Source organism: Trachypithecus francoisi, unplaced genomic scaffold (genome assembly GCF_009764315.1).
Source record: "Trachypithecus francoisi isolate TF-2019V2 unplaced genomic scaffold, Tfra_2.0 Lachesis_group2, whole genome shotgun sequence".
In the NCBI taxonomy this organism is placed as follows: Eukaryota; Metazoa; Chordata; class Mammalia; order Primates; family Cercopithecidae; genus Trachypithecus; species Trachypithecus francoisi.
Genome location: NW_022681465.1, coordinates 25,248,567 through 25,261,595, shown reverse-complemented (window position 1 = coordinate 25,261,595; position 13,029 = coordinate 25,248,567). Strand labels below are relative to the sequence as shown.

Sequence of the window (13,029 nt, the reverse complement as noted above, 5' to 3'; positions counted from 1 at the left end):
GTAGATACTGTTCACTCCTTCAGCATTTGGACAAATGAAAAGAGAAGGAAAACAGGAAGATTTTCAGCTCACCCTGAATTTTCACAGAGGGCCGTGGTCTGAATTGTTGCCCCAGGTGAGACAGAAGTAGATTCCAGGAAGACAGCAGCAAAGAACTAGAAAAAGAAGTCTTTATAGAGAGGTTCTTTCAATGGAAAAGAATTTGCTTCCTGACAATGATCTTCATAGAAGGTTAATATGCTTAAGCATATTGAGAATTCATTGAATGTCTATTACATGTAGTACAGAAGATAGCCCTATTGTGGTTATGATGATGACCATTAGCTTAAGAAAAATTGCCTTTCATGATGAATTTGTATGTGGTAGAGCTTGTCATAGTCTACCCCTTGTAGTGGCTGTTTGGAAGCTCAGAATTCACTTTTGAGATCCATTATTGTAATTCTCCAGTTTTTAGTAATGTTTTTCTATAGTCTCCCCTGCACCTGATTCTAACCACCTTATTCCTTTGTTCCATTCTCTTGTCTCACCTTGACTGTTTTTTTACCTTTTGGCACCAATGTATTTATTGCAAATCACTTCAAATGCTACTGGAAAGGTAAATAGTGAACAAATGAACTGCTATAAAACATTACCTACTTTTAAAGAACTCACAATCTAATAGAGAGATAAGGTTGAAAAGCATTATTGAAATGTTAAGTAATCTATAGAAGTCATAGAAAGAAGTCAAAAATAGATATGGCTTACAGGATAATGGGGTCGCATCCGGGTAGGAGACCACTTTTGGAGACATCAAATAAGATGAACATGGAAAGACACGAAAATCTAACATCTCAGATTGGGAAGAAGAAAGCCCAGAGCATGTTTAGAGCATATTACCTTCAGATACCATTTGCTGGAAGCCTAGGAGAATCAAGGAAATAAGGCTGGAAAGACAGCCTGGAGCCAATGCAGGAAGGATAATTGTAAATCTCAAAACAACGTTAAGTAGGTTGTTTTGCCATAACTTTTTGAGCAGAAAAGTAATATAATCCAGATGATCTAAGAGGTCACATAATTACAGACAAGGAAATTGCAGGCAACAGGAACACATGTTTAGCAATGTTTTAACAGATAAAGAGACACCTAGGATGCCTTAGGAGGAGACACTCTGCCTACCTCATCTCAACAGACTCTACATAGATCATAGACACAAGGGGTTTTTAAAGGAGAAAACAAAAGAAGGGAGGCAGCCTGGTTATACCTCCAGAATAATGCAAGTCAAACCTCAGTGCAGGCTGCTTTCTGCTGTTCTTGCCCCCATCAGCAATCAAGAAATGAAGCTGAAGGTTCTAGTGGGCACTCACATTCTCTGGCCCTACAGCAAGCCACTAGAGGGGAAGGCATGTGAGGTGAGGGTGACAGAAGCAGCCACCATGCCCTTTCCTTTGTCTCTTGGAGCTATCCAGCCCAGTGAAGAAATCTGGGTTTAGCTCCTGTCTGCCTATGCAATGTCCAGCTGCCGACCAGAATCATCTCTGATGTCACAACAGATGAATCAGATTTTGACATCATCCCACAATACCCTGAGGAGTTGGTGATGGGGGAAGAATGGACTTCTTTTTCAATGAATGCTGTGGTGACTTGAGTACAACACATGAAGAATTCCAGAAAAGGGCCACTTTTGAAGTCAGCGGTGAATCAGAGGTTTTCTGACCCTCTCCAGTGCCTTCTATGAAAAAGAGTTCAAATCTGGCTTCAGTTTGTCCCTTACGCTTTTCCGGAATCCCTCGACATTCCCCGCTCTTTTTCCCGGGCACCGTATGGCCTGTGACATTTGCTGGGACTCACACACGGCGTCCAACCTCCTTGCTCCCAGCGATGACTCCTAGGAACTTCCCAAGTACCAGAGCGATGCAGGCTCTGACACGCGAGGGCGGGGGGCGGGGTGGGGGTGGAGGATGAACGGGGAAGCGGAAGGGAAGGAGAGAGAGAGGGGACCTGGGTGTAGAGAGGGCCCAGGGCAGCATGAGCCAAGCTAGGGCGGAGCAAGGGGTTCGTCTCAGCAACGTGATCGGTGTCAGCCTTTCCCTCCCTTCAACGCTCCATTGGTGCTGCTGGAACTGGGAAGACTGCTAGACAGACATCCTCTAGGGCGCTCTCCCTGACTGCGCTTTTAAGCACTCTTTTCTGGATCAACAGTAGTTTGCTAGTACAAATCCAAGCCCACCATCTCGTTGCTTCTCCTGTCTCTAAAACCTGTGCCCGCGCTCAGGCCCCAGGTGACAGACGTTTTCCAGTCTACACTGCGCGGGGCTAAGCCTCTGGGAGGCAGAGCTCACGAAAGCGTGCGCCGCCTCTGGGAAAGCTGAGCTCAGGACAGCATCCTCTCCGTGCGCTCACCGCTGCGCACCCAGCAGCGCGGTCTCCTCAGGTTTAACGCTGGCTTTAAGAGTGGGACTGTGAAGGTGGCTGGGCACTGGAATTTGTGGTTTTAAAAGTTGTTGACACCTACTAGAAAGTGCTAGAGGACCCTTCAGCCCCTAAGGTGCCCCTAGTCACCAAGAGTAGGCGCTTTTCCTGAAATTGATATGAGAATTTGAAAAGTAGGATTTTTGAGAACAAGGCACATCAGATCTTTCCCCATTTATTTCAACCTCTTATCGTTCCTGCCCCTAAGGTTCTGGTCACAGTTGCACATTTAATGCTTTCACATGGAAGTGCTGTTGAAGACTGAGACTGCACCCACCCTCCAAAGCATCCCATAAGTAAGCACAGTTTCTTACTAGCCAAGGAGAAGGGAAAGCATTAGTTGAAAGTGGCCACAGGAAATTCTCAAAGATGTTCAGGATGCACGGGACAGTATGCAAGGACTCCAAATCCTTACAGTGGCTGCTGGTTTCAGAAGGTGTTTCTCCCAAATAATAGAAAGGATTGGTCACTGAAACGCCCTGTGGGAGAAAGACACTGGTATCCATTTCTTAAAGGACATTAACACATATAAAGAGTTTAAGGCAAAGTAAAAAGGAGGAAGGTGAGGGAAATTCCTGATGACTTTACTAATGTTAAAATTCCATAGATTTAGCTACTCCTTTTTTTTTTTTCTTTCACATCATCAATTCAGAATTCTATAAAGGAAGAGAATGACATGGTAGAAAATCATTGGCCTAGGAGGAAAGAGCCCGTAGGCGTTTAGGTGTTATATATCTGCAGCCAGAATGCTCTGGAGCATCAGGGAGACTCCAACTTAAGACAACAGCATGGGTGAATAAGGGCTTCCTGGGGACTGGAAATGAGAGGAAAACCTGGTGCTTGAGCACTGGCCCCTAAGGCAGGCCTTACAGATCTAGAGGCAATTCAGCCTTGGTGGGAAGAGTTTAGTGTGAAACTGGGGTGGAATTGGGTTTCCACGTACATTCCCTTTTGCCTTACCATGTGTTCTGTCAGTTTCTTTCAGGAAATTCTTCATCTTTCAACTTGTAGGGCTGGTGCTAACTTATGACTTCACTAATTGTGACTTTGAGAAGATTGAAGCAGACTATCTCAGTACTATTTCTAAAGACCTGATTACATATATGAGTGAGGTAAGTGAAGAAACTTTTTTAAAACGAATGTATTTTCATCAGAAGAGTAGGCATACACACACTCTACAATTTAACTTTGTAGGAAAGAAAAATAATTTAGAAAAAATCATGGTCCCACATTTTGTCAAGAATTCTTACAAGTGGCATCTAAAATGATTATCTAGAAACTGGTACATTCTAAGTGTGCAGATGCCGATGAAGAGCAGGTATTTATAGGAGCATGCATCAAGGATGTCTATCCTCTGCTAAAGTGCTGCTCTGACTATGCTGTAAAAAGACAGCAGGGGAAAAGAGCTTAAGAAAGAGGAGTAAAAGAGAGATAATTCTCATGAGCTAAACTTTAAGGATTGATGTTGTGCTCCAGGTCTCTCCAGTGTTTTAGATGTTTCAGGATGCTACTTATTACAGAATATGGTGTACTTGGAATTTTTTAACATACAGTAGTAATCATTTTCCTGATTAACCTAATTTCTAGATAGAGTTTGCATTCATGAATAGCCACAGTACAGATGTGGACATCCAAAGAATGGCATTATTACTCACCAGCATAGTGCTATGTGCAGTGGAGGCTTGAGGGAAAGGAGCAGGAGGTCTCCCTCTGAGACCTGAACCTTTTGGTGTGGTTTTGAGCACTAGCCAGCACTACTAAAGACTATTTCACTGCCTTGTCAATGACATAGGAAACAGGTACTTGAGTGGAAACTGTTTTCAGAGCACCTTTAAAGCCTGGGAGCAAAGGGTGGAGGGATGATTTTCCTGTGGACTTAAAAGTCTTCACCCTCCTTGTCGTATTTTTCTTTCTTCCAGACCAAAAGTACCGACTTCAACAACACTGTCTCCTGTAGCAATCGGGTGAGTAGAGAGGTCAGTGCTGCTGGCTTTCTCCAGGGAGACGCCAGGCATTTTGGAGAGGGAGTATCCTGCGATGTGCAGAACCCCGGGAGGTGCCTGGGCTCCTGGACGCAGCCGCTGGGGATAGGGGACATCTAGGCTGCCAGCTCGGGGCTGCGCCCAGCTTGGGACAACACTTCTGTTCCAATTTAGGGAAAGGAAGTCTCTATCCGGAGGAAAGGCAAATTGGGAACTGAGATGAGGGAACTTTGTCGGGGCACCACCTGCGGGGGTCCGGCGCTCCGCACTTGGGCTCGGGGTTTTGGCAGCCTCCGCCCCCTGGAGACTTGGGCGGAGCGAGCGTGGGTGACAGTCTTTTCGCCACCAGTGCCCTCCGCCACCCTCGCCACGCCCCTGCTCCCCCGCGGTTGGTTCTTCCTTGCTCTACTCAACCGTGACCTCTTCGCTCTTACTCTCGACTTACTCACCCGCTCCTCCCCGACCTCCCTCCGCTCGCCTTTCACTCAATTCTCACCAACTCTCTCTCTCTTCTTTTTTTCTTTCTGGTGTTTTCTCCTTTTCTCGTAAATTTTGCCGCCTATGAGCAGCCACACTGCCTTACTGAAATCCAGAGCCTAACCTTCAATCCAACCCCCGTCTGCGCGTCGCTAGCCAAGGAAATGTTCGCCATGAAAACTAAGGCTACCCTCGCTCTCTGGTGCCCAGGCTATTCGGAAACTCAGGTAAGCCCGAAGCCTCAGGCGCTTGCTTTGTACCTTGGGACTAACCTCAAATTAAACTGGGGCTTTTGTGCAGAAGTCGTTCTGATTTTTATTTAGGTTTTATCTTTGGAAGAGCAAACGAGCCGGGTAAAAGTAGTAGGATGTCAATTAGACCCACGTTGATACCCGGACTCAAACTCACCTATTTCTAGGGTTCTGATACTGTTTGGGCTGAATTATGGTTCTAAACCTTACGGCAATGTTTCAAGGTATGTTGAGTGAGCCTCCTATATCAGAATGTTTGATTGCTGGAGCATAAGAGTATGGCTGTTAAAAATGCCAATTCCCGGGGACTCAACCCAGACTTTCAACATCAAAATCTCAAGTTATGGGGCTCCTTAAGAGATTCTTGTCCAGTCCAAAGTCTGAGCAACACCGCTTGTTCTAATCACTTAATTATTGTGTGCTTATTTACTAAAATGTTACATTATACATAAAATCTCTATCCTATGTTTGCTTAATTGCTTGTATGGATGCTGTTGCTGTCTCTTTACATATTTTTGCACAGGTAGTTATCTGCATTTGAATGCTTGTGTAGCATTAAATATGGACATAGTGTAGTGGAAAGTTAGGCGTAGGAACTCTGGAGACAACCTGCCTGATTTTGAATCCTGGCCCTATAACTTCTGTGAAGACTTAGTTAAATTACTTAGCCTCTGTATACTGTAGCTTCATGGGTAAAGTAAGTATCATATCAGTTAGTCTTATATAGGTTGTTTATGAGGATTAAATTAGTCAATACATGTAATGCAGTTGGAACAGTGCCTGGCACACAACAGGCACTCACTATGCATTTCAGTCAGCAAGTACAGAATTTATCTTCAGGATGACAAGTTTAAGAAACAGAGAGTGACAAGTGCAGATATGTATGATTGCTCCTTATTAATCTAGTAGACTTTATATGTCTGCAATCTAGGTAGATGGACAAGACTGCTTTTTTTTTTTTTTTTTTTTTTTTTTTTGACAGTCTTGCTCTGTCACCTAGGCTGGAATGCAGTGGTTGCAATCTCAGCTCACTGCAACCTCCGCCTCCTGGGTTCAAGTGATTCTCCTGCCTCAGCCTCCCCAGTAGCTGGAACTACAGGCACCTCCCACCACGCCTGGCTAATTTATGTATTTTTAGTAGAGACAGGGTTTCACCATATTGGCCAGGCTGGTCTTGAATTCCTGGCCTTGTGATCTGCCCACCTTGGTCTCCCAAAGTGCTGGGATTACAGGCGTGAACCACCATGCCCGGCCAAGACTGTCACTTTTTAGAGACTGAGGATTGAAGCCATAGGGCTGATCTGGGTTGAGCTTGAATTAGAAACTCAATACCAGCCAGCCATATGAGAAATCTACTTGGCTTCATGCCTTCTTATGAAGGAGTGACTGGCAAATCTACAGATGGCCACAATAAAATTCATTCAAATAAGAGCACAAACAAAAAACTAGATAAAGTTCTTGGACAGCATGTGAGAAAGGGAGAGTCTGGAGAAATTTATTTCAGTCATCTCTCAAGCCCAAATGGAGAGTCTAAGACTAATGATAGTTATGATTTTGTAGATTTTTGTAAGATTTGTGCTTAATAACCCTGTGACTTTATTAATCTGCATACGATATGTCTAGGAGACCCAGTGTACTACTCAAAGGTAATTCAGATAAAGTTATATGCTGGAATCCTCTTTAAAATAAGCCTTCAGATGTCTGTGGCACATCTAGACAGTGAGGCAGGGGAGGGGGAAGGATGGGGAGCAGGAGCATGCATTTTGGGTTCAAAAAAGAGATTAGGTTTACTGAATTACATCTATAAGGAGGTATAAGATAGCTCTTACCCATGAGGAACTTGAGATCTTGTCGGGGAGATCTTGAAATCAGCAATTTATTCATTTACTTAATCACTCAACAAATATTCAATGTTTCCTATGATTAAGACTCAGTGCTATGGGGAATACCTATGATGCAATATAAAGAAAAGCATGTTAAGTGAGAGCCAAGTTAAATGACACATACTCTTAAGCGCTGGAAGACTTTCCAAAACCAAGGTCTGAGTAAATAGTGGAGGCTTTTTGAAGGAGGTGGTGGTTGGCCTTGAAGCAAAAGTAGGTGGGTAAAGAAACAGGAATTCATTCCCCTGGAGAAGGCACATACTAGCACATAGTAAGCAGGTGCTTTGGAAATACACTGAAAGATGGATTTGCATAGAGAAGGCAATAAAACCTGCACTCAACAGTTACTAAAGATAGTGAAAAGTAATTTTGACTATTGATTCTCATATTCTACAGATAAATGCTACTCAGGCAATGAAGAAGAGGAGAAAAAGGAAAGTCACAACCAATAAATGTCTGGAACAAGTGTCACAATTACTAGGATTGTGGCGTCGCTTCATTCGAACTTTACTGAAAAAACAGTAAATCATCTTTATTATGGTCATATTTCAAAGCACCAAAATAAATCATCTTTATTAAGTAGATGAAACATTAACTCTAACTGTGACACAGAAGATCACAAATAGTTATCTTTTAATTACAGAAGAGTTTCTTAACTTATTTTTCTAAGTTTTTATTGTTTAATATAAATTTATAATGCAGGGGAAGTATTACTCCTCAAATGTTGAGGGAAGCTTCCATAACATTGATGACTGGCTTCATGGCAGTAATTCTCAGCCATAATTGCATAAGCATTACTCAAGAGGAAAATCCAAAAGTGTAGCAGGAGAACTCTTTTCCTTGAAAAAGGAAAAATATTGAACTAAATGATAGCACCTAAACTTACGTTTAAAAGGCAGACATTCCTTCTACATGTAATGACACTTCTTGTGTTAAACTAAAAATTTACAAGAGAAGAAAGTGAAAGCAAATGGGGTTTCACAAATAGCTGTAAATATAGTGAAGCAATTTGAAATAATTTTCAAGCAAAATATTGTGAAAGTATTCTAAGCCAAGTTTTAAATATTATCTAACAGACAAGAGTGGTATATAATAAGTAGATCCTGAGAAGTATCTTTGCCACAGCTACTATAAATATATATAGAGAGAATGTACTTTAATTTATTTTGTGAATGCTTTTGAAAATGTATATGTTCCTTTGTAATTGACACTATATATTTCTTAATAAAATAATTCTCAAATTTGTTTCTTACGAATCATCTGTCAAATCTAGTTAGTAGACAATTTGCACACATACTTTTCTAAAGGACATTATTTTTCTTCAGGTTTTTACCTGTACTTATCCTTAGAGTCCAATGACTGCTCCCCTTTATACCTCTTGGCCCTGCCTATAGGAGAGAATATTTGGAGATAGGCAGCTTCAGGACGCATTGCAGTCATCCTTTTCTTAAATTATGTCACTAGTCTTTTCTTGTTTCCCCTCTTGAACTTTCCTCACACCTGGAAGAAACAAAGTAGGCAAAAGTGAACAGGGGATGTCAAATCTATTCTTGAATTCCCACTGCAAGGTAGAGCCATCGGCACCCTCTCACTCACCTTCCACTCAGAATCCTCCAAACACCAGTGGGAAGGGCAACCCTGGCCATAGAACCTAGACCAAAATAGAGCACGTGGGAATGCACTGATTTTTCCTAGGAGTAGACATGCTCCTCTACTACTCCCCTGAGGGTTCGTTGGGGCTAAACCATGACAGAAGGGGGGAAGTTCAATGTCCTTAAATCCATCTTACCTACCAACAGGTAAGAGGAAGCTTACATTATATGTCCAGTAAGCATTTAAAGGGCGCTCACTGTGGAACAAGCCTTCAGCCAAACACTGGGGATAGAAAAGTAAGACTCAGCCTTTTTCCAGAGAAGCTCAGGATGTAGCTGAATAGGCAGTTTCTTTTGTACTGAGGAAAATCAAGACATGCCTGCTTTCTAAAAATCTTCCTCTGAAGACCTGACCCAAGCCCTTAAATGCCATTATAAGAGAAACTTCTTTAAGTCTACTAACTCCATTTTAGTAGGGATTTACTGACTAGATTTTACTGAACTATGAAAATAAATACACACAATTTTTCACAAAATTTTGGGCCCAATTCCCCTAAAAGAATTGAGGATTAGGGAGAAAGGAGACAACTCAAAGTCATCCCATTAAGTGCAGTTTCTTTGAATCTTCTGCTTTATCTTTAAAAAACTGTATAATTTATATATTTTATTCTATGTATTCCATAGATGTCAATATAAAATTAGTCATTTAAATTACATTGTCAATTAAAAGGAATGGGCAAGAGGATGCATCATATTAATTTAGTAAGAACTTTCCCAAATGTTGTAACAATGTGGATCATATATCTCTGTTTTTCAAATGTACTCAGGCTTTCTTGGTGGACTAGTATAGTATACAGTCAGTTATGTCAATGTTTCATGGTCAATAAAAGGAAGTTGCAAATTCTGATTTAAGCATATAAAGTTGGATATATTCATATTGAGATGACATGGTTAGTTATGCTATTTATATAATCTATATTCTCACTTTTGTCTCCTTCATTCAGAGGCTAAGACTGCTGTATGAAAGTCTACTGCTGGCCAGGCGTGGTGGCTTATGCCTGTAATCCCAGCACTTTGGGAGGCCAAGGTGGGCAGATTGCAAGGTCAGGAGATCGAGACCATCCTGGCTAATAGGGTGAAACCCCGTCTCTACTAAAAATACAAAAAATTAGCTAGGCATGGTGGTGGGTGCCTGTAGTCCCAGCTACTCGGGAGGTTAAGGCAGGAGAATGGTATGAACCCGGGAGCCAGAGCTTGCAGTGCGCTGAGATTGGGCCACTGCACTCCAGCCTGGGCGACAGAGCAAGACTCCGTCTCAAAAAAAAAAAAAAAAAAAATACAAGAAATTATACTGCTGATATAATTCTTTATTTCTTTGTATCCATAAAGTTTTGCTTTCTTGTTGCTGATACTATTTTTATCCAATGCCTAAAAAAATCAATGGAGCCACTGATTGATAATTGTATCCTTACCATTACAACATTTCCACATCTTATTTGCCAAGTAATCTATGCTCTCTATTAAACTCTTTCTGGGTCTCTTTGCTTTTGATATTTCTTATACATACCATGTCATTTTAGTGTGTGGAGGTGGGGAGCAAGAGGTTTGGAGGAGAGGGAGTGGATGAATTCCAAACTAAGGCATGTTTACTTTTAGTGCTGTTGCTGCATTTTTATGCTTTCTATTTTCATAGTTCCACATTATTTGTATAATTTTAACCTAAAAACAGGTCTTTACATTTATTCCTTTTAACCATTTCTTACTGGTTTTTGTCCTATCCCCTCAGCATGTTGATATCTTGAGAGTTTGGATCTTGGTTCTATTATTACATAACTCTCCCTCATAGGCTTTCTATTGCTTAATTCAGTTTTTGAAAAAAGGTTGACCAAGACAGGACTAAGCCCCTCCTTATACCATCAAAGGAGGCAACTCTATATGCTGGTAAAGTTATTTGTCAATGTTCTTTGTTAAAAAAGAAAAAAAAAAAGCTCCTTTAACTTTTAAGAATCAAATATCAATTTTTCATTCTATCCATATCAAAATAAAGGTGAGGGGAAATTTATCAAATGCTTTACTGAAATCAAAACCCATATCAAACCTACAGATCAAATAAATTTATCAAAAAATGGGAGTTTTAAAATATTTCAATTATATTCCTTTCTAAATCTTACAAGCCAAATCTCTGAGAATTATACCAAACAATAACATTAAACTGATCTGAGATTTTTTAGTATTCCCTCCTTTTTATTATTCAAAAGTACTAGGTTTTTTCAAATGTTTTTGTTCTAGCTGTAGCTTTAAGAATATCTGTTGACTTTCATCTGGCATTGTACTTTGTAAATACACCTATACTTCTTGATACCCAGTATTTACAGATTACCAAATAATACAGTTTCACTGATGATTATCATGCAAAAGTTATTTATGTCTAAACACAAAGGATAATAGCTCATAAACAAAGTTAATTGCAAATTGAATTTTTTGAGTCTCGGGTTCTACATTTCTAAAATAAGGTGATGCTTCCTACATTATAGGGTTATTATTAGAAATAAAGTACATTATAAAGTCCTTGGCAAATGGTAAGGAAAATACTTTAAATTTAGTTATGTGAATGCCTGTTTGTAACCATTATAAAGATTAGGAATAAAGTTAAAGAGCCTGTCAGATAACTTTATTTTTAGTTTTCTGTCTAGAACTGCTTCGTGGCAATAGAAAGAAAGTTGAAAAGTTTAAGCACACAGTTACTGACAGCCTGGCAATTTTGAACTCTACCAAGATAGCAGAGTTCATAAGACAGAGTACCTCAGGTGAGAGGTGCACACAGAAAGAAGCTCAGAGACCTGTAGGGATATCTATTGCATATTTAGCTGAGTATTTTTCAGCACATGGCTGAAAACTCACATGGCTATGAGAAAACTACCCAATACTAGGGAAAGAGTCATTTGAAAGGTTAGAGGGAATAGTGCCCATTACTTACCCAAAGCCAGGAAAATTGCCTATTTTCATCAACTAGAATGGAATATCTCACAACTAATTAGGCACTGTATTGGGCACTCAGGAGAGTCTTACTTTAGTAATAAATAATACTTAGCCCAAGGCTAATTGCTGCAATAATCCAGCATTAGAAATCTTAAAAGTAAGACTTGAAAGAATCAAACTGTGTCCAAGTAAGTCAGCTGCATCCTACAATAAACTTCAAGAATATCTGTAGAAATAAAAAATACCCAGGACCCAAAAAGAAAAAATTCACAATATTTTGTATACAATTAAAGATTATTAGACATGAAAAAAGTGAGAAAATACAACACATGATGAGGGGAAAAAGTGAAACTGATTCAGAGCTAACATCGAAGTTAGAATTAGCAGACAAGGACATTAAAATGGTTATTGTAACTATATTCAGTATGTTCAAAAAGTTAAATATAGACACAGAATACATAAAGAAAATCCCAGTCCAACTTCTAGATATGAAATCTGTAATGTGTGAAATGAAATGCACAGTGAATGGTAATCATGAGAGATTAGATGCTGCAAAAAATAAGATTAGTAAACTTGAAGACATACCAAGGGAAACTACCCAAAATAAAACACAGAAGGAAAACCATAACTTAAAAATGAAAAGACCATCAGTGAGCTGTAAAACAACTGCAAGTGCCTAATATACATGTAATAAGTCCCTTATGCAATGAAGAGGTACAGAAAAAAAAAATAGGAAGAAACAGTGGTAAATTACCAAACTTTATAAAAATTCTAAACCCACAGTTCCAAGAAGCTCAATGAAGCACAAGAAACAAATAAAACTACATTAATGCCCATCATAATTGAATTGCTCAAAACCAGAAAATCTTAAAAGCAGCCAATGGAATTGTAAAGACCTTCAGCATGTTCTTCTTAGAATTTCCTCTCCAGAGCACTTCGACCCTTTCTCCTATACTTCGCATATAGTATTTCATGAACAATATCATGATATAAGTAGAAACAAATTTTACGTTGATTAGCCTTAATTATTGATTTCTACCTGTTAGCTTCTGTTTAAGTAGGAGGGTGGGAAGATTCTTTTCCATTCTCCGCTATTCTTGAAGTAAAGACAAGGATTGTCATAAATGAAACCAACACTTACTGAGTAGTTTTATCAGTTGTTTTTTCTTATACTACCTTATGAAATCTTTGTAACAATCCTGTGAGCTATGTGCTATCCCCATGTTATAGATGCAAGAAAAGGCTCTGAGTAAAATATCCAGTGTAGCAAAACCAGTATGTGTAATATCTGGCTGATTCCAAAGTGCACACTTTCCATTATTTGAGATTAAAGTTTGAGATTTTAAAATAAAAAATGCCTTCTACTAAGTGGAAATTATCCTCATTATGTAACTAATAGATGTTGTAGTTGTCTCCT

General features: G+C 39.9%; 1 protein-coding gene across 1 annotated transcript; it reads left to right on the top strand.

Moving 5' to 3' along the window:
* Positions 1–1,584: 1,584 nt before the first annotated feature.
* Positions 1,585–8,286, top strand: TSLP (thymic stromal lymphopoietin). The gene is made up of 5 exons (XM_033178950.1): positions 1,585–3,010; positions 3,424–3,560; positions 4,368–4,412; positions 5,000–5,134; positions 7,438–8,286. The coding sequence occupies exons 2-5, from the start codon at positions 3,552–3,554 to the stop codon at positions 7,564–7,566; spliced, it is 318 nt and encodes a 105-aa protein (XP_033034841.1). The 5' UTR covers positions 1,585–3,010; positions 3,424–3,551; the 3' UTR covers positions 7,567–8,286.
* The last annotated feature ends 4,743 nt before the right edge of the window (positions 8,287–13,029 follow it).

Coding starts and splice junctions, on each gene's coding strand:
- TSLP (XM_033178950.1), top strand. Junction 4,413..4,999: donor CTGTCTCCTGTAGCAATCGG/GTGAGTAGAGAG, acceptor GCCTATGAGCAG/CCACACTGCCTTACTGAAAT. Junction 5,135..7,437: donor CAGGCTATTCGGAAACTCAG/GTAAGCCCGAAG, acceptor CATATTCTACAG/ATAAATGCTACTCAGGCAAT.